The 25,437-nt window shown below is 50.2% G+C and overlaps 1 protein-coding gene across 4 annotated transcripts in view; it reads right to left on the reverse strand.

The window, feature by feature from the left end:
- Positions 1-24,043, reverse strand: part of NOS3 (nitric oxide synthase 3) — a 35,834-nt gene extending 11,791 nt beyond the window's left edge. For 2 of the 4 annotated variants that reach the window (XM_053409701.1, XM_053409699.1), the window contains exons 1-14: positions 23,838-24,043; positions 21,824-21,938; positions 20,478-20,623; positions 12,220-12,382; positions 11,797-11,888; positions 11,501-11,642; positions 10,045-10,184; positions 9,646-9,820; positions 6,116-6,217; positions 5,178-5,372; positions 4,021-4,094; positions 3,022-3,166; positions 2,025-2,129; positions 551-618 (exon numbers count right to left, since the gene is read on the reverse strand). In XM_053409701.1, coding sequence (XP_053265676.1) covers positions 551-618; positions 2,025-2,129; positions 3,022-3,166; positions 4,021-4,094; positions 5,178-5,372; positions 6,116-6,217; positions 9,646-9,820; positions 10,045-10,184; positions 11,501-11,642; positions 11,797-11,888; positions 12,220-12,382; positions 20,478-20,623; positions 21,824-21,938; positions 23,838-23,953 — 1,778 coding nt within the window. In that variant the 5' untranslated portion in view covers positions 23,954-24,043. The remainder of the gene's footprint in view (positions 1-550; positions 619-2,024; positions 2,130-3,021; positions 3,167-4,020; positions 4,095-5,177; positions 5,373-6,115; positions 6,218-9,645; positions 9,821-10,044; positions 10,185-11,500; positions 11,643-11,796; positions 11,889-12,219; positions 12,383-20,477; positions 20,624-21,823; positions 21,939-23,837) is intronic. The other 2 variants (XM_053409700.1, XM_053409702.1) reach the window with 2 other exon arrangements.
- Between the last annotated feature and the right edge of the window lie 1,394 nt (positions 24,044-25,437).

Genomic DNA, 25,437 nt, shown 5'->3' on the forward strand with positions numbered 1-25,437 from the left:
GGCCAAAGTGCCTTTCATCTGCCATGTTCCCTGGCAGCTTGATGCACCGGCCTCATCCCGTACCCGGGTCCAGGCGCCAATCAGAGCTGCTTCCCCCGTGGGCAGCAAAGTTAATTAGCTCCGTAGATTATGACACTAATGAGGGCAGGCATCAAAGGAAGGGTGCCCTTTCCTCCAGGCAGAAAGACACCAAGTCGAGGTCGTGGGTGGGGAGGAGGGAGGTCAAAGACGCAGCTTTCAGCTTAAAGAAAAGAGACATCCAGGGGCCGGGAGCAAAGCCCGAAGGTCTGGAAGACCCTTCGACTCTCTTGCCGGGCGGAGAGGGCAGCCAAATCCTGGCAGATCCACAAGACATCCTTTGCCAACCTGCCACTGTAACCTCCGAGACTCGGAGTGCGCCTGCAAAGTCACAACCGCCTCCCAGTTGCTTCCTCTAAATAAACTGCAAGAGAGGAAAGAGGCAGAGCGAGATTGTGGGGAGAAGGGTCTGGATCCGCAGGAGAGGAAGAGGCAAAGGAGGAAAGCGGAGCTTCCTCTGGGTAGGACTTACTTTTGCAGTTCAGGCTCAGAGTCTGCAAGGTAAGGGCAGGACATCTCCATCAGGGCGCGGGCAAATCTCTGCAGGGAGAGAGAGAAAGGCAGGGAGGCAACCAAGTGAGGACCCCATCCAAGCAGATGGTCTTTATCAGCGATTGAATTTATAAACCGCCCTGAACCCGAAGGTCTCAAGGCAGTTCAGAAAGAGGGGCCAGGGCTCAATTCTGCTCAGACAGGGGAGGTGCGACGGTGGTGAGAAGGAGAACAGTTGAGCAGATGTTCAGAAGTACAATAACTGTGCCACAAATTCCAGGCTCTGCTCATGAGAGCCAATCTGAGAAGGACCTGCTCATCTATTATTATCGCTGTTGCTGCTGCTGCTGCTGCTGCTGCTACTACACTTGTATAGCTCCCAGGGCAGTTCACACCATAAATGACCACAAGCTACGTAGTAAAAACAACCACAAACCCAATTCCCCCCTCCCACAACCCACTGAAAAGGGCGTCCATCAGCCCCAGGCCTGAAGTGGGCCATGAAGGCACCATCTCCGCAGGCAGCCAGGATCAGGCCTTTCCTGCGGCCACGCCAACCTTTCAGAGCTCCCTGTCCCTACGCAGATCAGCCAGGCTCCATTTCCACTGCCTTTTCGAAACATCAAGGAGGATTTTTAAGCAGAGGCTGAGCGCCCATCGGTCAGGGATTCTTCAAGCTCTGCTTCCTGCATCATGGGGGGTTGGACTAGAGGACCTTTGGGGATCCCAGCCAACTCTATGATTCTAAATGGAGATTTTTATCTCAGCCTGTATGTTCTGCATTTGAAAGTGCTTTTGTATACATCCCTTTAATGTCAAATCACTTCAGGGGGAGCAGACCGGACCTAGGTCAGCCCAGCACTGAGTGGGACCCCGATTTTTGGGAGCCACCACCCACCCCTAGAGTTGGAAGGGACCCCGGGGGTCATCCAGTCCAACCCCCTGCAATGCAGGAGTCTTTTGCCCCAATGGGGACTCAAACGTGTGACCCTGAGATGAAGAGTCTGCGGCTCTACAGATGGAGCTATCCCAGGTCCTCAGCGCATCCCCAGTGCCCCCCCACCCTACAAAAAAGACTTAATCAGAGCAGCGGTTTGCAGAACAGCATGATAAAATTCAGAAGAGGCACAATTAATTGCAGATCTATTCAAAATCCAATTAAAACCACTTAGTTTTATTTATTCAACAGAAGAAAGGCGCTTTACCCGGAGACACCAGCTTTTCGAAGTCTGGTGGTTGTTTATACCTCCAGCGCCCCCCCCCCCAATGCAGGAATTGCAGCGAGAGAATCCCTGATAGGTGACAGCCCAACCCGCCACCCAACGGATCTGGATTTGGGTTCCAGTACATGCCAAGGGTGCCAGGTTGAGGGAGGCTGCCCCCCCCCCGGGCAGAGCTTTGGACTCTCAGCCCCACTTGGGAGTCTTGGCGAAAAGGGGAGAAGCCAGCGTCACCTCGCCATTCTCGGGGGGGTCTCCGTTGCCAAAGGTGCTGGTCACCACCAAGACGAGGGTCTCGTGCTCCAGGGAAACGACGTCGTATTCGTCCATGCAGACCACCTGCCAGGAAGCACCGGGGGGGTCAGGAGGGTGAGGGGGCCCCTCAAATGCTCCCACCCTCTGTTGCCCCCCAAGGGGCAGCTTGTGAGCTCGCTGGAGACCTGGAGCCAGGAGGGCTCTGCTCTGCCTGCTGCATCTGGAGACAGTGATGCGCCAGGAGACAGGGCCGGATTTTGGGGGGAAGAGCTCCTGCACACACGGTGCAAAATAATAATAATAATAAATCAATCTATATTTGTACAGGTACCCACTGAGAAGTTCCATAAAAAGAAACTGTACCAGGAGGAATTACTGTGGAAATAATAAATCTTTAGCTGGGGGCACCAAAGGTTGAGTCGTATTCCCAAAGTCGTGCTCCAGGACTTGATCCTGCTTGGGGGTTTTGCTTTGGGGCCCCTGGGAGAACAGGATGCTGCACCAGGTGGGGGCCCTTTGGCCGGGCTCTTCTCTTCTTCTGGACCCTCCAGGGTGAAACCTCCAGCACCAGAGGCAGTCTATCTGGATTCCTAGGTTCTCGGGGTATTTGGCCACTGTGAGACCAGGAGGCTGGACCAGGGGGGCCACTGCCTGATCCAGCAAGACTCTTCTTAGGTTCTTAAAGTTGACCTTGACCCCCCCACCCAAAGTGAATTATTGCCTTCAATGGAAAGAGCAGAGAGTCGGAAGTGCCTCACACCACACAAACACAAGACACACCCTCCAGTTCCACCATGAGTCTTGCCAATCACGGGGCAAGAAATGTGCCACTGCTGGCACACTTAGCCTGGGGAACTCCTTGCCACCTGGGGGGAGCGTCGCCTTGCTTCATGTGCTCTGTGGGCATCATGAGGCAAAGGGGCAGTGAGACCCACCCCAGCTGCTGACCCCCCCCCCCGCCGTGCGCTGGGCCCACCTGGGGGGCAAAGGAGCCCTTGAAGAGCTGCTTCAGCTTCAGGGCGTAGGCCTGCGACTTCCCCGTCTCGGAGGCGTAAAGGATCGTGGCCTTGACCCGCTTGGCCATCACGTGGCCCATCAACTTGGCTGAGATCTTGACCGCTCTGCAGGGGGGGGGAGAGCAGGACAGGAGGACTCAGCCCAGCCCAGGCAGGACGGCGTGCGGAAGGAAGGGGGCAACTGGACAGGCCGTTGGGGATGCAGAGCCAAGCAGAACAGAATTATTAATTGATTGATTGGATTATTCTATTAAATTTGTGTCCCACGCTTCATCCACAGGTCTCAGGGGGTTCACAGTATAAAATTACAAGACCAGACGGCCTGCAGTGATGAAAGCAGAGGCTCTCAAGGATTTGAGCAGGGAGCCAGCCTCTCCCAGTGACCTGGAGATGCCAGCAGGGCTCAAACCTGGGAGCTTCTGCATGCCAAGCAGATGTCCTGCCCCCGAGCCACAGCCCTCAATGGATCATCGCCCTCCTGGCTTGTACTTATTTGCACTATTCGTCTGAGGGCCCAGTCGCAAAAGCTCCCTGTGCTGCTGCTGAGAGGCATCTGGCCCCTGAGCATGTCCAAAGGCATCTGGGCCAGGGATGGCCTCTTCTGGGGCCATGCTGCACTCTACACATGCTCTGAGCATTCAAAGCATCCAGGAGGATTTCTGAGGAGGTGGAAGAAGCAAGTTCCTGCCCCAGTTTCTTCAGAGGAGGGCTTGGAATTGTGTGCCCCCCCCCCCGTGAAGCTGCCGCCCACTCCCACCCTAGTCCTGCCTCAGAACTCTCAAGAAACAGTGCTTCCCACATTGCAGGGGTTGGGCTAGATAACCCTTGGGGATCCCTTGTCACTCTACAATTCTTATTCTAGGACACGGCTGAGAGCCCTTTGTGCTGGTGGAATGACCCACTCCCCGCGCTCCCACCCTCCAAGATGCGACCCACTTCCTCCCCCTGCAAGGTCCTACTTGGCAATCTCCTTGAAGGTCTTCTTTCGGGTGACAGTGGTTCCTTTGGGGATGTAGGTTTTCCAGGGGTCGCTCTGTGGGAACAGCATGGGAATTAGGAAGCAGGACGGGGGACGGGGGTCTCAAGCCTGGAAACGCCTCCCCCACCCCAGAAAAAAGGTTCTTTCGCAAAGCAGCTCTCAGGAGTCCATTGTAACACTGCAGCTAGCAGCGCCCCCAGTGGCAGCCAAGCAAACTGCAGGGTGACAACAGCCTTGCATTCTTTGTATATATAATGTCTTCATATGCTCGCAACTTACGAAGGTTCTGTTCTGGGGATCGTGTCTAAAGCCAAAATTGCATTTAGTGAAAACACATTGGGTGCAACGGCAGGCAGAATTGCCAAAGTATTTTTTCCTGGATGCCTGGCCCCCGTTTTGTTTTATTTTGCCACGTGCATAAAGTTGAATGTGAACAAGTAAAATGTGTGTAAGTTGTGGGCATAGTGCATCTATATCTATATCTATATCTATTTGTGTGTCTGTACAGAAAACCCACAATAACCTTCCTTTTAAGTTGCAAAGGGATGCACTCTGCTGAACTCAAATGTGGGGAAGGAAGGATATATCTAATAAATATATCCTCTCCTAGCATCTATTGTGATTTTTTTCCCTTGATTTTATAGGATTTGGCATTCCTTTTAGGGCATATGCAGGCAACCTCGTCACCAGCCTGGCGAATCTGGAACTCGACTCGATATTTGGATCACACTGACATCCTTTACTTGGACCTTGCTATTCTCCTTTATCATTTTGTTTTCCATCTTTCAATTTCTAACTGTTACTATAAATATTCTCTCTGTTTTACATAAAAACTAAAATGAAATGCTAAAGAACTTTATACAAAAATGTATATATTGCAAAACGGATGGTTCAGTTAGATCATTCATGGTTACCAGCAACAGATCTCCCCCCTAAAAAGGACAGGGATCCTGGTTAAATGGGGGGGATGTGAGCTGGCATTTCTGTGCCCATGACATCATGGAGATGCCTGTAGGAGGTGCTCCTGGGCACAAACACCTCCTCTCTGCACCCCTTTGCCACCCAGAGGGCAGGCAGCACCTCCCCACTGGGCAGCTTCTTCTGGAGCCCCTTGGGGGGGGGTGAGGGGGGTCTCACCTGGTACCGGAAAAGAGGAGAGAGCTGGTAGTTGACCAGCTCCTGGTGGAAGACGGGGGAGAGGCTGCCAGAGATGGGGGGCACCAGCCAGACCCAGTCGGAGGGGCAGCCCCCGCGCAGGCGCTGCTCGTTCTCCAGGTGCTTCATGAAGGAGTCGGCGATGGCGTGGTGGTCCACGATGGTCACCTTGGCCAGCTGCAGGCAAGAGGCCAGGTCAGGGCCAGGTGGGGAAGCCCTACCCCAGCCCCCTGTCACCCAAAAGCCTCACGAGAAAGGGTCCCGGGTCCAGTCGCTGGTGGGGGCAGCACCAGCATCTCCTGGTAGGGCTGCGGGGGGGGGTTGCGATTCCTGCATTGCAGGGGTTGGACTAGATGGCCCTTGGGGGTCCCCTTCCAACTCTCCCATTCTGCACCCCCACTGCCTGGTGCCCGGGAGGGAAGAGTAGCTGAAGGCGGCTTCTCCACCTCCTGGCTGTGGGGACCTGGGGACCCCCACAGGGGGGAGCTCAATCCACGCTGAGCTCAAGAGGCAGCTGCCACTCTCAGAAAGGTCCGCCCTCCCCCTCCAAAAAGGCCCAGGGAATCCTCCGTCTCAGGAGCGAATCCTCTAAGGGGGCAGCGTTTGGGATATTTTTGTATAGAGAAAAAGGAAGAAATAGGCAACAAAGTAGATGCTTGTAAAGGGATGCCTGTCATGAAAAAAGTGGAGAGAGGTAAGGTTTTCTCCCCCGGCACCAGAACTTGCGGGGATCCCAGGAAGCTGATCGCAGAATCATAAAATCACAGAATTTATAGAGCTGCAAGACCCCAAGAGTCATCTAGTCTTATGCTCTTACCCAGGAAGGGGGGCTGGCGGGGGTGAATTCCCAGCAAGCTCTCTTCCTCCTCTTCCCCTCCCCACCTGCGCCTCACTCCCTTGTCCCCCCCCCCATCCATCACCTGGAAACTGTGCAAAATGGCCACATTCATCTCCACTGCTGCCTTGTCCTTCCAGAGGGAGGAGGTTGTCTGGGTGTCCAGCCCCATCTGGTCAGCCACCTCCTGCAAAGACACATTTCGGTTGGGGGGGGGCAGGACCTTTATGCTGCCTGCATGGAAGACGCACCATCCAATCTCACAAGGCACATTCTTACTAGTTAGCAGCTGAAGGGGTTAAGACCATAGAGCTGCATTGCTGATAGGCTGGCTCAGACCATAGAAACATAATTGGTAGAGAGGGCTCTGTGTGATGTCACTTCCCCTCCTCTCCTGGGAAGGAAGAAGTAGTTCCTGTTCTTTCTCTCTCTTCTACTCGCTTTCTCCAGCTTCAGGCACATGCCTGTTTTTGCTGCAAAGTCGTATTCTACCTGCATTACTTTTTACTGCTGTTGCTGCACAAATGCTGGATTAAACTATATGTTTTAAATTTACTTCTCAGTCTGTAGCCTGTTTCTTTGATAAACGGGGAAACTAAAGGGGGAGATCAGCCTAACGCCTGTTTCCTGTGCTTAAGATGGGACTTAAACTCCTCTGAGAGGCCTTTCTCTCGTGGGAGAGTCTCCAAAAGCTCTGTATTTGCAGCCACATGGTCTCCTTGTCTCAACCCACACCTGCAGGTCTCCAGAGGGATAAAATATAGTCAGCATATTCCCTCACCTGCCTAATAAAACCTACCAGCCTGCTCAAATACCAGGGGTTCCTGGCAATGGGGGCCCTGCCTGCCCTCCACCGTCAGAGACAGCAATGCTTCTGGAACTGCAGGGGAGGGGAATTGGGCTCGGATCCGGCCTGCGTGTTTCCCACTGAGGCATCAGGTTGGCTACTGTGAGAAGAGGATGCTGCACCAGATGAGCCATTGGCCTGCTCCAGCCAGGTCTCTTGTTATGAGTGAAACCTCCAGCACCAGGGGCAGTCTATCTAGACTCCTAGGTTCCTATGGGTCTTTGGCCCCTGTGAGAACAGCATGCTGGGCCAGATGTACAGTGTTAAAGGAAAATATTATGAAAATGATGTATAGATGGTACTTAACTCCTGTAAAATTAGCAAAGATTTATCACAATAGTGATAATCTCTGTTGGAAATGTAAAGAAAAAGAAGGTACCTTTTATCGTATGTGGTGGACATGCCCCAAGGAGAAAGACTTCTGGGAGAAGATTTATAATGAATTGAAAAAAATGTTGAAATATACATTTATTAAGAAACCAGAGGCCTTTCTTCTTGGAATAATAGGGTTGGAATTGCCCAAGAAAGACATTAGATTGTTTTTGTATGCCACAGCTGGTGCTAGGATTTTGTTAGCCAAAAATGGGAAAACACAAGAAGTGCCAACAGTGGAGGAATGGCAGACGAAGATGATGGACTTTTGGGAGCTGGCCGACCTGACCGGAAGAGTCCGCGACCAGAAGGAGGAGGAGTACCAGGAGGAATAGGTGAAATTTATTTTTTATTTTTTTAAATTCTTTTTATTAATTTCAATTCATTATAGAACACCAAACATTAAAACAACAAAAAAGACAAACAGAAAAATGAAAAGTAAAAGAAAAACATTACAAAACATAAAACACCAACAAATTAAACTTATATTAACTAAATAACATAACAATAATTGACTTCCCTTCAACTCGGTTTCGGAATATGTTACAAAAGGTTTTCTATCTGCAGTTTCATTTTCTTAAGTCTCTTTACGTCGCAGGCGTTACATCGAGCCTACTATGATTTTTAGATTTTTTACATCTGTTTCAATATATGTCATGAATTTATTCCATTCATTATTAAACTTTGTACCTTTTTGGTTTCTTATTTTCTGTGTCATTTTTGCCAATTCTATATATTCAAATAATTTAGATTGCCAATCATTTATGGTTGGGATTTTTGATGTCTTCCAGTTTTGTGCTATTAATGTTCTAGCAGCCACTGTTGCATATTGGAAAAGTGTTTGATCTTCCTTTTTAATTTCTTCTCGAATTATCCCCAGAAGGAAGGCCTCGGTTTTTTTTGTAAAGGTATATTTAAATATTTTTTTTAGTTCATTATAAATACTTTCCCAAAACTTTTTAATTACCTCACAGGACCACCACATGTGATAAAAATTGCCTTCCTTAATCTTACATTTCCAGCATGATTTGTCTCCGGTTTTGTACATTTTTCCTAATTTTACAGGCGTGATGTACATCATTTTTTCCATGTTCTCTCTGAGTGTTGTACAAGCCGAGAATTTCATCCCTTTATTCCAAAGTTTCTTCCACTTATCAAACTCTATGCTGTATCCAAAGTCCATCGCCCGTTTCACCATTACCTCCTTTATTTCTTCATCTTTGGTGTCCCATTCTAGCAACTGGCTGTACATTTTTGATAGGAGTTTTGATTTGCTTTCCAATATTTCTACCTGGAATCTAGATTTTTTTTCGTTCATCCCCCACCTTTTTGTCTTCAGTCCACAAAGCATTAATTTGATGAAATTGGATCCAGCCTGTTAGTTTATTCTTTATCTCTTCATATGACCTAATCTTCCATCCATTTTCTGTTTTTACTAACAGATCTTCATATGTCCATCTTTCTCCTTCAGTATTTATTTTTTTTACTGTTAAGATGTCGATTGGTGATAACCACCAAGGAGTATTTCTTTCCAGTAATTTTTTGTTTCTCTCCCATACTTCCAGCAGTGGCCCTCTAATAATATGGTTAGAAAAACCTTTGTGGACCTTTTCCTTATTACGCCACAAATATGCATGCCAACCAAATCTTATGTTGAAACCTTCTAAATCCAACAGGTCTGTGTTTTTTATAACAATCCACTCTTTAACCCAGCAAAGGCACGAGGCTTCATAATATAGCTTCAAATTTGGAACCACAAATCTTCCCCTGTCTCTTTGATCCGTTAATAATTTGAATCTAATTCTTGGCCTTTTTCCTTGCCAAATGAATTTAGAGAGTACTTTCTGCCAATCTTTGAATACTGAGGTTCCCCTAATTATCGGTATGTTTTGAAATAAGAACAGTAGACCTGACCGGAAGAATCCGTGACCAGAAGGAGGAGGAGTACCAGGAGGAATGGATGAAATTTAAAGACTATTTAGCTAAATATGTTAAGATAACTTAAATAGAAATACTTGCAAACACCAGATTGGCTTAGGATTTAAATATGTGATGTTATAGAATAATACGTTTAAAGTTAATATGATAAGAAAGAAAGATGTTAATTGACTAAGTAAATTTTATGAGAAATTAGTTTTGGAAAACTGTTACAATGATATACATTGAAACTCAGCCAGGGGGACTCGTGGAGGTCACCTAACAATGTTAATAATAGTGGAATAATTATAGTTAGGAATTATGTTTGTTTATAAATTTGAAAATAAATTTTAAAAAATTGGGGGGGGGACAGATGGGCCAGCTGACTCTTCTTCTGTTCTGTATCAGTCATGGTCGGGGGAGCAGAGGGGAGGAAGGGGGTCAGGGCAGGGGGGGGGCTTCCCCCAGAGGACCCCTACCTGCAGGAGGTTGTAGCGCTGGGAGTCACAGAAGTTCCTCATGCCGATCTCACAGCCCACATACCAGCCGCTGAAGGGGGCCGCCGGGAACTCCAGGCCCCCAATCTCCAGGAGCATGTTGGCCACGGCAGGGAGGGCGTACCAGCGGAGGCCCAGATCCTTGAACCACTTGAGCCTGGAAGAGGAAGGCAGGTGTCAGAAGGGGGAGCTGCGATTCTGGCCTTGCCGGGGTTGGACTAGATGACCCCTGGGGTCTTTTCCAACTCTACAATTCTGTGATTCCATGAAAGTCCTTGGCAGCCTTTGGGGACAACCGTTGCAAACGGCAAGAGCGCTGCCATCACTCCCCCCCACATCCCCCTCCCCACACCCAGTGCCACCCCCTTTCCTGGCACTCACGTGGGGTGGCAGATGGGGACCTCCAGGACCAGCTCCCCTGGCAGGGGAAAGATTTCGGGGTCCTCATCAGGCGCCTGAAGCAGCAGGGGGAGGATGTCAAAGCGCCCCCCGGGGGGCCGCCAGCCGTACTGAACACAGACCTAAGGGGGGGGGAGAGACTGGTAGGCAAGAGACCCCCTGAGCCCACCCGTAGAGAGAGCCATCCACGGGGGGCAGGAAATGCCAGGGGAGAGGGGCAGCCTTCGGCCACTGCAGCAAAGCCAAGCAAGGGTCTGGTTTTGTGTGGCAGGATCCTCAATGGGCCACGGCAAGCCCAGGGCAGCTGGAGAAGCAGGAGAGAGGCACTGTGGGAAACCTCAGAGGCACCTCCAGGGCCCCCTTTTGCTTTTCTTGAAGGTTGGGGGTCACAGAGCCTCCTTGGGGGGCTGCTCCCCATATCCAGCATCCACTCAGAGTCAGAGGGAAGGGCAGCTTGATTGTAAAGAGAAAACCTCAAAGCGATTTGCAAAAAAGCAATAAAATTGTCACTAAGAAAAACCAGCAATGATCATTTAAGGCAATCAAAAAGTTAAAAGAAATGCACAAGGCAGATTAAAATTCACATCAGCTTTCTAAATCACATCATCATAAATCTGGGAGGGACCCTGAGGGTCATCTAGCTCCACCCCCTGCAAGGCAGGAATCTCAGCATGTGGTCCCCCATGCAAGTTGAATCCAGACCCGACCCGGATTAGCTTTGCAAATGTGCTAGCAATTTTATTGCTGCACCATTACACAGACTTGTTAAAAGAAAGTTTTTAGCAGGTGCCAAAAAGAGTACTGTGAAGGCGTCTGCTTGGTATCAAGAGGCAGGGAGTTCCAAAGTGCAGCTGCCGCCACAATAAAATACTGAGTTCTTACAACTGCAGAACAGGTAACAGTGGCAGTTTTGCTGATCAGGCGGCAAATGCACACTCAGGCATCTCATTGTAAATTGGTTCTGCAGACTCTAGATCAGAGCTTTTCAAACTTTTCACGTTGGTGACGCACTTTTAAGACATGCATCATTTCACGACACAGTAATTCAGTTTTACTAGCAAACCTGAGGTTAAACTAACCCCTATAAGAGATACGGACACATATTGCGCGACACAGCTACACACTGCAGCCAGCGCACGAATGTGTCGCGACAGAGTTTGGAAAGTTCTGCTTTAGATATACGCTTAGCAATGCCTTGGACTCTTGCAAAGGGGCAACTGGCGCAGATCTCTGAGCGGCAAAGGGCGATGTGGCACCGAGGCCTCGCTCCCGTCAGCAATCGCGCTGCAGCATTCTGCACTGACTGCAGCCTCCGGATCAGGCAATATAGATTATTATGAAACAAACAGATGAATATTGTGAATGGAGGCTCAAATGGTAGGAGCCATGAATGGTCCTGGTTAGGGGTGGAAGAGGAGATGTCAGAGCCACTTCTCACCTCCGTGAAATCCACGTTGGCCGGGTCTCCCAGGATGGTGCCGTCCGGCTGCGCGTAGCCTGCATAGCGGATCAGCTGCTGGTTCCAGACGCGGAAGTCGCCCCGGCCGGCTATCCGGTTTGGGAAGATGGTGATGGCTGAGCTGCGGGAGAAAAGCAGAGTGCTCAGCTCAAACTGGCAGCATCAGCCGTGCCACCGCCACCTGCCAGGGAGGGGAAAGGGCAGCAGCCCTCCCAGCAAAGGCTGAGTCCCCTGGGCACCGGGCAGCGCGGAGGGAAGCAAAAGGGGTCCCTCACCGGAGGTTTCCGCGGTTGGTGGCATAGTTGATGTGGGTGCAGAGGGAGGTGAACATCTCCTGGGCGCTGGCACAATCTCGGGCGTCAAACACCTGGAGAGGAAGGTCAAAGGGTCAGGTGCCAGGAGGATGGGCAGCAAAGGCCGGCTGCTGGGGGGGCGGGCAAGGGTCACAATCTCGCCTCCTCCTGCCAAGATACCAAAGGCCCAAACATCTGCATGGGGCCAAGAGAGCAGCACATCTGGATCCTGGGCAGGAGCACAGAAGATGCTGATGCGACCTGACTCCCCAAGCACCCAAAATGGCCAGGGCTGGGGGGCAGAAGGGTGAAGGCTATGCAAGAGAAGCCCCCCCCCCCGGAAGGGCCATCCTAGCTCAGGGCTCCCTGCTGCTTCTGTCGTCCCCGTCCCCCCCCCGGACGCACCTGCAGCTTATTCCACTGGATCCGGCCCAGGCAGCGGGAGGCGTTGCGCCAGGCGTGCTTGGCCCCAAAGATCAGCTCTGCCTGCAGTAGCTGGTAGGTCCCTGTCTCCGCAATCTGCTGCTCCACCTCCTGGAGGCGCTGCAGGTGGGCCTGGGACTCGGAGCTGCGGAGAAATGGGGGGCGGGGAGGGGCTCAGGTGCGGCAGGGGGTGCAGGCAGGGCAGCTGCAGGGGCTCCTTCTGCCTCCCCACCTGCCCCACAGCCTGCTCTTCCCAAGGCCCCCCAACTCAGGCGAGAACCAACAGCCATCTTCCTCAGACTCCATTTCAGAATCCCTCTTCCCCCTTCAAGATCATCCTGCCCCACATGCCCCCCCAACCACTTTGAGGGGCAGAACTGGCACCACTACCAGCAGCTCATGATGCCCATTCCGCATCTCTAAGACCACCATCATTCATCATTTTTTATTTGTATGCCACCTTCCCACAGTTAAAAACAATGCTCAAGGAGGCTTGCAACATGACAAGATTTACATAATTACAAAAGTCATAAACAATAAATAAACCACATCAAAAAAATACACAACCAAATGGAAAACAATTTCCACATAAATCACAGCATTAATATCACAGTTTAAAATGACATAGGTAAAAAATAGCAGAACTTTAAACAAAAAACAAAAACAAAACAAAACGGAGCCCTCTCTGCCCAGCAGCAGCAGCAGCAGCAGCCCTTTATAGAGCCCCCCAGCCCCCCCCCCAGGCCAGGGGGTGAGTGGCAGGACTGGGGAACATCTTCCAGTGTAGCGTCACCAATACCCTTTGGAACTCCCTGCATCAGGCCAATGCCGTCAATGCACAAATCTATGGTGCCACCGCACCTGGAGGACTGGGTCCGGTTCTGGTCACCTCATCTCAAAAAGGTTATTGGAGAGTTGGAAAAGGTTCAGAAAAGGGCCACCCAAATGATGGAGCAATGGCTCTCTCCTGGGTTTCAAGCAAGGAGTCTCCCTCAGCCCTGCCTGGAGACTCTGCAGCAGGGGTTGAACCCGGGTCCTTCTGCATGCAGGGCAGGGGCTCTGCCAGGGCGCCAGAGCCTGAGAACACCCAGAGAACATCCTGGATCAGGCCAAAGGGGGCCTCTTATGGGCGCAGGGGGTGTCCCCAACCAGCACATCAGAAGCATTACAGGGACTTGAAACAAAGCGTGTGGGTGGGTGGGTGCTTGTGTGCGTGTGTGCGTACACACACACACACACACACACCACCCATTGAACCCCCCAGAAACTAACGCCTACAGCCATCTTACCAGAATAAGGCAAGTAAACCCCATTACCTGAAAAACAGAAATTCACCAAATTAGCCAAACAAATGGCTTTCCTTGGTTCCAAAGGTGATAAAGAGATTGCACAGGGAAGAAGACCTGGGGAAGAAGAGCCCGTCCTCAGGACCCCCCCTCCTGACCAGCAGACTGGGCAATATCAGAAGCCCATCCCCCTCACACTACATGCAGGGACCTCCATCCCAGGCGGAGGTTCACCAGGTGCAGCAGGAATAGATGGGGCAACTGAACCCAGAGAGCAAAGGGAACGGAAAGACTTTCTCTGGAGGGACAGGGGACACGGCTGGGAGACAGATTTCTGCCTGTCCCCAAACCTCCTCCTCTGACATTTCTGCGGTGCTTCTTGACATGTATGATGGGAAACTCTGGAAACTTTTGAAAGTGGATGTAAGCTTTTGTTTTGGGTTCTTCTTCTTTGCCTGCTTGGGAGTTGGAACCTTGTTGCAACAATAAACAATCAGGATTAATTACTGCTGTTTGGCTTGGCTAACTTGGCGGACGTCTCTTGCTTGAACCGGACCGATTGGAACCCGCAGGACCAGATCCTGGCAAAGTTGGGAAACCCTTAGGGAACCCTGAGTTCTATTTCCCCTGAACAGAGCCCACCTAGTCCAGCATCCTCTTTGCACAGAGGCCACCCAGGAAGCTTGCAGCCAGGATCCGAGCACAAGAGCTCTCTTCCCCTCCTGCACTTTCCAGCAGATGGTACCCAAAAGCATCCCTCTCTCTGAGCCCAGAGGCGGGGCAGAGCCATCACAGCCCCACCTCCCAGTGGGGAGCTATTTATGGCCTCCAGGATCAGCCCCACCTGCAGAGGGAAATTGCTGGGGGACCCAAAGGGGGGTATGGTGCTCTTGACCTCCGGGGGGGGGGGGCATCTGGCCAGGAACCAGTTGAAGCACAATCAGGGCTGCCCCCCCCCCATATTAAGCACCAGGTTCTCCTGACGCTCATTTTCTTCCGTCCTCCAAAAGCTGGATTTCTTTTTGAGGGTGGAAATTCCCAAGCAGCCGAACCAGGCGGACGAGGTCAAAGCGGGGGGGTGGGGTGGGTGGGACAGATTCTGCTGCCAGACAAATGGGAACAGGGTTTGCTCTGCTGCAAAAGACAAGCGCACAGCTTTCCATTCTGCAGGCAAGATAAAGGTTTTAGGAGTCATCTGAATGTTTTTGCAGGGGGGGGGGCAGCAGGCTAGAGAAAAGTTTGCTCCTGACATCAGAGGCTTCTGGGGGGGGACAGGAAGAAACAGCTCAGAGAGGAAAAGCCCTCAGATAACATCCACCCAAGTCAGGAGTCCTGCAGAGAACAAAGGAGTGAAGGCAAAGAGCAGCTCCCTGGGGCCCAGAAGGGGTGCCCCCCTCCCAGGCGTGTCTCCCTGCGTCACAAAGGGGGCTACTCAGGAGTAAGGGGAGGAAAGCTGCTGGGGGGAGGAAGCCTTCTTAGGAGATGGCGAGAGAGCCCTGCCTTCTGCACATTCCAATTGGTGAGCAAGGAGCCGCAGGGACCCCCCCCCCGTAAGTAATCCAAGGGGTGCCAACCTTGGGACGCGTCCAGGCCCAGGGACTATTGACTCACACCTCTTTCGTCATAGATAAGCCGTCATGCACAGCTGTTATCTTAGGACGGGTGGAAATCTCTGACGAGACTGTGGCATTTAGAAGCAGGTGGGAGGGGAAGCGTGTGGGGCGCAGGCATTGGGGAACTCCATGTTCCCACAGATCAGCCTTCATGAGAGCTGGGGGGGGGGTTTGAACCACCTGGGGGAAGCCATGGCAGAGGAGGCTTATGGCTGGGGGGGGGGTCATCAGGAGTGGACTCTGCAAGGGAACCTGGGCTGCTCCCACAGCACGTCCCTTAGATTGCTTCTGTGATAGGAATTTTGAGGTCTTAGTTATATGTTAAATGTTCATAAGTGCACCAACGAAGCACGTACATAGATCAGCACAGGAAGACTGACCTGGAACTATTTTTGATTCCCAAACTGTCCCAAACTGAGCAAATGTTTTCTCTGCAAGGTCAAAGGAAAATGGAAAAGGCTCCCCATTGTCTTTTCCTTCTCAAATCCTGTCTTAATGGTATGTCTGTGATTGAATAGGGTGAGCCTGGGACCTGACTCAGGAACTAAGTATTTATCATTACAAAAGACTGGCCAGGCTCCCCAGGGTATCCAATCAAGTGAGCAGACAATCCAATCAAGTGACCATTAAACAGGTAACCTGTCAGACGAGATAAACAAGTCACTCGGATTTTTGTTGTAGACCACCTTTTCTGTGATGTAGGTATGATGTTTGTGGGGGGTGGTCTTGGGTTACACCCCTTCTGTGATGTATGTATGATGTATGGAGGGGGGGTCTTGGACTCCAGGGCAGGGGATTTAAAATGTCTATGTCTATTTTAACTGACAATATGGATTTAGTTGACATTTGGAGAATAAAAAACCCTCTGGGAAGAGAGGGAACCTTCTTCTCTGAGGCCAAAATGACATGGACAAGAATTGACCAAATTTGGGTAACTAGAGGACTGGCTCCAAAGACTAGAAAGGTGGAAATATGCCCTAAAACCTGCTCCGACCATAATGCTGTAAAGATGGAATTGAAACTAACACCAACTGGTTCCTTCAGATGGAGGATGAATGACACATTGTTTAGGAATGAAGAAGTGACTAAGATGCCCAGAAAACTCTGAGAGACTATTTTGAGATAAATATGAACACCACTGTAGAAAAAAGAGTAATTTGGGACGCAAGCAAAGCGGTTATGAGAGGATTTTTGATACAACAGAATGCGATTCAAAAGAGAGTCCAAAATGAGAAAAAAGATAAGATTTTGGAGAAAATAAAGGAAGGAGAGAAGAAACTGAGAGTGAAACCAAAGTCGCAGGAGATTCTGAAAGAGATAAAGTTACACCAAGTACAATATATGAAAATGATGAACCAGGAAATAGAATCTAAAATTAAACAGATGAGACAAAAGACATTTGACTCGGCAAATAAATGTGGAAAACTGCTGGCTTGGCAAATGAAAAAAAGACAAAAACTCAACACTATTACAAATTTGGAAGTAGAAGGAAAAAATATACAGAATCCAGTGGAGATTTGAAAGTGTTTTCAGAGGTATTTTAAACAACTATATACACAGGAAACCCAGAAACAAATGGACATTGATCGTTTCTTGAAAACAAATGGATTACAAAAAAATCTCACAAGAAAATAAGCTAATGTTGAATTACAAAATAACAGAGCAAGAGGTAGAAGGGGCCATCCAGAATATGCAGTTGGGTAAATCACCAGGACCGGATGGTCTGACTTCAAGATACTATAGATCCCTGAAAGAATGGGTAATACAGCCATTAAAGGAAGTTTGTAATGGAATATTGGAAGGGGAAAGGGCACCAGAGTCGTGGAAGGAAGCTTATATCACACTTATACCGAAAACAGAGTCTGAGAAGACACAGCTTAAGAATTACCGCCCCATATCTTTGCTTAATGTGGATTACAAAATTTTTGCAGACATTTTGGCTAAAAGGTTAAAAAAGGTATTAGTAGAAGAAATTCATAAAGATCAAGCTGGTTTTCTCCCGGGCAGACACTTGTCTGACAACACGAGGAACATAATTAATATTCTAGAAAAGTTACAAGTGAATATTAATACTAAAGCAGTTTTGATATTTGTGGACGCGGAGAAAGCCTTTGACAATATTTCTTGGAGTTTTATGAAGAAGAATTTACAGGGGGTGGGGGTTGGTCAAGGCTTTGAAAATGGTATAGGTGCAATTTATTCAGAACAAAAGGCTAAATTAATTGTGAACAATGTAGTGACGGAAGAATTTAAGATAGAGAAAGGAACACGACAAGGTTGCCCAAACTCTCCATTGCTTTTTATATTGGTCCTGGAGGTTCTTTTAAACATGATTAGAAGGGACCAAACAGTTAAAGGTATACAAGTCGGAGCTAAACAGTACAAACTGAAAGCATTTGCTGATGATTTGGTATTGACATTACAGGAGCCAGAATCTAGTACCAAAAGAGTACTGGAACTGATCCAAGAATTTGGACAAGTAGCGGGATTTAAATTGAATAAGATGAAAACTAAGGTTTTAGAGAAAAATTTAACAGTGACGGAGAGAGAGAGGTTTCAGAAGGAGACAGGACTAACACCGGTTAAGAAAGTGAAATACCTAGGGGTCAACATGACTTCTAAGAATGTGAATTTATTTAAGGATAACTATGAAAAATGTTGGATGGAAGTGAAAAAGGATTTAGAAATATGGTCAAACCTGAAGCTATCATTGCTAGGCCGAATTGCTGCGATAAAGATGAATGTATTGCCAAGGATGCTGTTTTTGTTTCAAACATTGCAAATTTTGGATAAAATGGAGTGTTTCAAGAAGTGGCAGAGAGATATCTCTAGATTTGTCTGGCAGGGCAAGAAGCCTCGAATAAAATTTAAGATATTAACTGATGCTAAAGAAAGAGGTGGATTTGCCCTGCCAGACTTAAAACTTTATTATGAATCAGCCGCTTTTTGCTGGCTGAGAGAATGGATGCTTCTTGAAAACACTGACGTGCTGGATTTAGAAGGTTTTAACAATGTATTTGGGTGGCATGCATATTTGTGGTACGACAAGGTTAAAGCACATAAAGCGTTTAAAAACCATATTGTCAGAAAAGCACTGTTTAATGTTTGTATAAGATATAAGGATTTGCTTGAAAATAAAACTCCAAGGTGGTTGTCATCAATGGAAGCGAAGGCTCAGAAAAAGCTCAATATGGAGGCCAAATGGCCGAAATATTGGGAAATTTTGGAACAAGAGGGAGACAGATTAAAACTGCAGAGTTTTGAAAAATTAAAAAATAGAGTGCGAGATTGGCTTCATTATTACCAGATAATGGAGGCATATAACTTGGACAAAAAAATTGGCTTCCAGGTGGAAAAAGCAAAATTGGAAACAGAACTGCTAGATCCTAAAATTAAGAACTTGTCAAGAATGTATAACTTGCTGTTGAAATGGAATACTCAGGATGAAACGGTGAAATCTGCTATGATTAAATGGGCACAAGATGTTGGACATAATATTATGATGGCTGACTGGGAACAGTTACGGACCACAGGTATGAAGTTTACGGCATGTAATGCCTCAAGAGAGAATATAATGAAAATGATCTACAGGTGGTACATGACACCAGTCAAGCTTGTAAAAATCTACCATTTGCCCGATAATAAATGTTGGAAATGTAAAGAGACTGAAGGTACATTCTTTCACCTTTGGTGGACGTGCCCAAGCATTAAGACTTTCTGGGAGATGATCTATAATGAAATGAAAAAGGTATTTAAATATAACTTTCTGAAGAAACCAGAGGCCTTTCTCCTGGGCATGGTCGGCCAATTGGTGCCAAAGAAGGATAGAACTTTCTTTATGTACGCTACAACAGCAGCAAGAATACTTATTGCAAAGTATTGGAAGACGCAAGATCTACCCACCCTGGAAGAATGGCAGATGAAGGTGATGGACTACATGGAACTGGCGGAAATGACTGGCAGAATCCGAGACCAGGGAGAAGAGTCGGTGGAGGAAGATTGGAAGAAATTTAAAGACTATTTACAGAAACACTGCAAAATTAATGAATGTTAGAAGGATGTTGGAATGATGCTATGTGGTTTTAGCAGAAATGTTATAAAGGATTAGGAAAAAACTGACTGTTAATTGGTGAAAGGAGGGAAAGTAAAGTTACATTATATTAAGATAAATTACAGGACAAAAATTTGAAAAGATGGAAAGGATTTGCTGAAACAGATAATCGAACTAGAATACAAAAAAGGGAGGTGTGAGGAGGTCAAGGAAATAAGCTAATGAAAGATAAGTTATGGGAAGATTCGCTGTATTATTATTTTTTTTGCTTTTTTAATGGATTTTATTTTTCTGTTTTTTCTTTCTTTTTCTCATCCTTGTTTCTTTCTTATTGTGATGTGTTGTATTGTTTTTGTTTAAAATGGTGTTTTTTACTTTTTCTGTGACCTTTAAAACTTTAATAAATATTATTTTAAAAAATAAAAAATAAAATGTCTATTTAAGGGCAGTCACACCTTTGTTCTGGATCCTCGGTGTGAGGGGAGCACCCTGTTGCAACAGTTCAATAAAGAACAGGCTTCCTAGCTGCTTTGCTTCTCAATATTCTCTGGCTGGCTTCTGTTATTTTCTCCTACCAATAGGGAACACACTTAAAGACTCTATATGGGCTCTTGGATACCCCATAAGGGAAAAAGGGCAGATTTTGTTTACGACTCTTCCCCACAATTGGCCATAAGTGGAATCACAACCACGATGCCATATTGCACTTGATATAATCCAGCGGCACCCTGCCACGGCCAAGACCCTCCTACATGCAGAACTAAGTTTTTTTCAGCAAAAATCTCTGGCAATATTTGTTAAAAGCTTCCGCCTTGCAAGTTCTGCCCCTTTTACCATGCTAAACAGGAAGCAATGAAGGCTGCAAACAGGACTCTACTAACTAAAAGAACAAATCTCCTTTGTGGTTGAAAAAACAGGAAGCTGCTAACTAATGGGGCATGAGCCCTGAAAAGCCTTAACCGCTCCCTGCAAGCTCCAAAGCAGGCAATGCTGCAATTGCATTTCCAGGAACATACAAAACTCACCCCAAGTCAGGTCCAAAGTAGGGGAAAGGATAACAGAACACAGAAATGCCAGGCTTGGAGAACAATGTCTGGATTCTGTAAGTGCCAGCAGATTGCCATTCCAGGCAAGGTGGCTCGGGGGAGGCAGGAGCCCCCCAGAGGAGGCTAGGATGTGGGCCAGGCCCCACATTGACTGAAGGGAGCCTGGTCTGGGCGCAGCTTCGCCATGGCCCCCACCGCCCCCACCCGCCAGAGATGGGGCTGAGCAAGGCTCCCAGAGACTCACCGCTTCATGGAGTGGTAGTAGAGGTTAATGAAGTCCCGCGCCAGGGGCAGGAGCTCTTCCGTGGGGCGGGGGCCCTCCGAAGCAGCACACATCTGCTTGGGGAACATGACGGAGCCCAGGCAGCGCCTCTCATTGCACGGCACATTCTGCAGAGAAAGAGGGGAAGGGGCTGCAGCGGCGAAGTCTCCTCACTCCCCAGCCCCACTGGGATGCTCCCCCTCCCAGCCGCAACACCCATCTCCTGGCCAGCATCTGCCCTCCCCACTGACACAGGACTGGCTGGCCCCTGGAGCCAGGCAGGGGAACCCCTGGAGCCCCAGATGTGGGGGAGCCTTTCATTAGCCCAGTTGGTCTGGGATTGTATGGGGCCTGGGAGCTCCAGAACATCTGGTCACCTTCTGTACCAAAAGGACACGGAAGAATTGGAAACGATGTGGAAAAAAGCAGCCCAGATGGTCAGGGGGATGGAGTGATTCCCCTAGGAAGAAGTTTGTAAAATTATGTCTGGCAAAGAGAAAGTGGGACGAAAAGAGCTTTCCTCCTCTCTCAAAAGACTGGAACTTGTGGACCTGCAAGGAAGCCCAGGGCTGGAAGTGTCAGGAGAGACCCAAGAGAGCCCTTCTTTAGGCAGCGCCAAGTTAAACTATGGAACTCACTTCCCCAGGAGGCAGGATGGCCGCCAACTTGGGTGGCTTTAAGAGAGGATCAGAGAAATGCATGGAGGAGGGGGGGCTACCAATGGCAAGGAGCCCCTGGGGTGGGCTCTGCCGGAGGCGGCCATGCTTCTGCGCCCCTGGTGCTGGAAACCCCAGAGGGGAGAGAGTGGCTCTGGGGCTGGGATGCGGCATGGGGGCTTCTGGTTCGCCTGTGTGAAAGGGAAGCTGGGCTAGAGGGGCTCCCTTGGGCCTGATCCGGCAGGCTCTCCTTCTGCTCTGAGGCAGGCCTGGCCCGTCCACAGGGCAAGGTGAAGGGGCAGGATCCTGGGGGGCAGATGATCCGGCCTGGACAGACTGCATCACCCACTGTGGCTGAGGAGGCTGGATCGCTTTCCTCCTCTCTCTCTCCCTCCCTCTCTCTCTCTCTCTCTCTCTCTCTCTCTCTCTCCCCATGTCTTGGGGCAGCCCTGTTCTTACGTATATTTGGAAGAGGGTGGAGAACACACAGAAGGTGACAAGGTGTTGACTCACTTCCTCGGGATTCTGGTTGGGGGGGGATTTGCCCCAGGGGCAGAGAGGTGAGCAGCATCAGCTACCCAAGGCAGCCTTCTGCTGGCTGGCTGAGGAACCCAAGGGAGGGGAGCCCCCCCACCTCGCCCCCCCCGCCCCCCTCCACCTCAGAGGCCTCACCTGCAAGGTCTGGGCATTGAGAGTATCATACAGGATGGAGCCCGTCTGCCAGTTCTTCAGCCGGGTGTACTTGGGGGGTTCGGTGGGACGCTCAGCTGGGTGGACAACTGGGCAGCTGGAACCAGAGGATCACAAACTGAAGAGCTGGGAGGGACCCCCAGGGGTCATCTAGCCCAACCCCCTGCAAGGCGGGAACCCCAACTAAAGCATTCCAGGCAGGTCAACCTCAAAAGCGGGGGAAGACATGAGCCCTCCGCCAATCTGCAAGCCCCCAAACCCAGGTCCCCAGAAAAAAGGGAGAGTGAGGGAGGGACCCCCAATGGTGGGACGGGGAAGGCAAGGCAGTCCGATCTGGGGGTGGGGAGAAGGCTGACTTGGGGGCCCAGAGCAATGGCAGGGAAAGGAGGGGGGGAATCACAAAGGACACCCAGGCCAGGCCCCCTCCAGAGGGAAACCTTGTGCCCCCCCAGAGCGGCTCAGCGCTTGCCATGCAGAAAACGGGACGGGGGCTCTGGGCCTGTCACTTGGCGCAACCGATTCCCACAAGGCCGGGTGAGGATTGGATGGGACAAGTCCTCCCTGGAAGAGCAGATCCAAAGGGAGCCCAAAGAGAAGGCCAGCGTGCTTAAAAAAGGGGGATCTGGGACCAGGGGAGGGTTTTAAGCAGAGGTTTGGGGGCACCTGTTAGGGATTCCCCAGCTGCAATTTTGGCATAGCAGGAGGGGCAGACTGGATGACCCTTGGGGTCCCTTCCAACACTACTGGTCTCAGAGTTGAACAAGTGATGAAGCCAAGCTGCGGAGGGCCAGGAGGCAGCCCTGGGAACCCCTGGCATGGGAGGAAAGCCCACCCAGGGAGTCCTTCCGATGCCAGCAGAGGAACTGAGGACACCTCCTCTTCCTCCAAGGGATCCCATCTGGCTTGACCCCAGCAAAGTCCATAGAATCCTGGAATTGTGTGTTTGGAAGGGGACCCAGCCCCCTGCAAGGCAGGATTCCCAGCTGAAGAATCCCAGGCCCATCGATGGCCAGCCAACCTCTCTTTAAAAGCCTCCAATGAGGAAGAGCCAACCATCATTCAAGGGAGTCCATCTCACTGTCAGACAACCCAAACCCTCAGAAAACCCTTCCTAATTGTCCGGCAACACAAACGTTGACTCAGATTTTCCTTCCTTGCTGCTTCAATCCATCCGTTCGGCTCTTCTCTTCCGGAGCAGGAGAAAGAAAGCTTGCTGCATCTTCTGCATGAGAGCCCTTCACATATCTGAAGACCGAGAGGAGGTACGAGAGCCGTCTTCAAATATCTCAAGGGCCTTGACATGGAAGAGGGAGCAAGCTGGTTTTCTGCTCTTCTGGAGAGAAGGACCCAAACCCATGGCTCCAAGTCACAAGCAAAGAGATTCCGACTCAACGTCAGGAAGAGCATTCTGACAGTAAGAAGGTGGTGGGGCTTTTAAGCAGAGGTTCATAGACTCAGAGAAGGGACCCCAGGGGTCATCCAGTCCAACCCCCTGCAATGCAGGAATCTCAGCTCAAGCATCCAGCACAGGTGGCCAGCCAACCTCTGCTGAAAAACCTCCAAGGAAGGAGAGGACACCACCTTCAGAGGGAGTCTGTTCTGCTGTCAAACAGCTCTGGATATTGATGGCTTTTGTTGAGATTCCTGCATCTCAGGGGGTTGGATGAGGTGACTCTCAGGCTCCCTTCCAACTCAGCCACCTGATGATCCTATGATTCTATGTCATTTCTCGATCTTCTCTTCTGCAGGCTAAACAAACCCAACTCCCGCAACCGTTCCTTGCAAGGCTTGGTTTCCAGATATTTAAACACAGCTCTGGAATCACCCACCCACCTTCTCCTGTCCAGGCTGGATGTCCCCAACTTCCTCAACCCCCAACAGTCCTTCTGGACTCCCTGCAGGTCCTCTCCTCTCCCGCCCGCAAACGTGGCCCCCAAAGTCCCCCCCCAACCAGCCAGCCCTCTGAGCTCTCGGCTGAGGCCCCTTCTGCTATCACCTGCACTTCTTGGTGGGGACGCTTTCTTCCGCAATGGACGCCCGATGCCTGGAGCAGAGGTCAAGACTCCAGAAGTGGGTCTGGGAGGGGGAAAGGGCCCCCGGCAAGTTCCCCATGGCACTGCACACCAAGTCCTGGCAGAGAGTGGCTCTCTCTGGAGCAATGTGTCGCTGGTGCCAGGAACTCCCTTTTCTTCCTGCCTGCTGAGAAAGGGAACAGCAGGGGGGGGGGGAGTGAGATTATGGCCTCGCCTTCCCCATCCGCCCAGACGGACGAAGCCAGGACAAGGAGCGGGGGGGGGGCTGGGGTGTTGGCTGGGGGGCTGGGCTCCCTCCAAAAGTGGGGAGAGAATGACACACATTTAGCACCCCCACTCCCCAAAAAGCAAAGAGCCAGGATGCCAAGCTGCGAGGCCAGTTGGAGGGAGAGAGAAGAAAACAGGTGGCAGACTGGGGAAGGGGAGCAGAGGGGGTCTCACCCTCTCAGCCCCCCACCCCAAACTGGAGCTCAGAATGGCCACCTGTCAGGAATTCTGGAGGTGCAATTTTTGGTAAAAATGCAGATGGAGACGGGAGGTCAACCGGCCTCCTCTGGATATCACCCCCAAACGTGACTGCTTTGTGGTAGGGCTGCCCTGAAGAGGGGCTATGGGGTTGGGCTGGATGACCTCTGGGTTACCTACAACTCTCTGATCCGAACACAGGTCCCAGAGCCGTTCAGGATTAAAGGCAGGTTGTGACCTGCAAAGGGAACCCCTGGGCCCTGAACTGGGGCCCTGCCTTTCAATTCCCAATGGGCCCATCCTGGCATGCCAAAGAAGCTTCCAGGGGGGCATCAGGTAGCCTCTGTCCATGCACTGACCTTGCCCAGCGGAGGCCTCTGGACCTCAACAAGGAGGAACCGTAGGATTGTCGGGTTGGAAGGGACCCCAAGGGCCATCCAGTCCAACCCCTGCAAGTCCCGAGACTCACTCCTCTTCCATCCAGGGCAACCTCACCACCATTCATTTCCTCTGCATTTTTACCGAAAAGGTTCAGAGAGAGGGAATCTTGAATGATCAAGATTGTGGTGATCCAAGGGCTGGGAGGGCACACCCTGCAGCCGGGTGCCGTCACCTCGCCTCTGAGTCAGACCCCAGTTCCTGGACCAGCACCTCTGAGAAGGAAGGGGGCTTCCAGGAAGAGAGCCGTCCCTGCTTCCTGCGGGAGGGAGTTCCGCAGTTCCAACTATGGGCTTTTGTCTGTCCTGAGTCACCTGACCTTCAGCTTCATGGCAAGTTCACAATCTCTGCCATCAGGAGACGGGAGAAAAACTTCTCCTTGCCCGCTTTCTCCAGGCCAGGCATGATTTTTTGCCCATCCATCATGTCCCCCTTGGATAACTCGCTTCGTTTTCTCCAGCTGCGATCCCTTCATTGCAGGGGTTGGGCTAGATGACCGCTTGGTCCCTTCCAACTCCACTGTTCTCGGATTCAAAAAAAAGCCCCCGCTGTGTGGGACGTGGGCAGGAGATGGTGTTTGCCTCAAGAAACCATCAGAGCTTGGGGCCAGAGTGTGGGGCTTGCAGGATACTGGGGGGGGGGGTGTCTGCATCTTGGAAG

The sequence above is a fragment of the Podarcis raffonei genome, chromosome 12, assembly GCF_027172205.1.
Source record: "Podarcis raffonei isolate rPodRaf1 chromosome 12, rPodRaf1.pri, whole genome shotgun sequence".
Taxonomy (NCBI): Eukaryota; Metazoa; Chordata; class Lepidosauria; order Squamata; family Lacertidae; genus Podarcis; species Podarcis raffonei.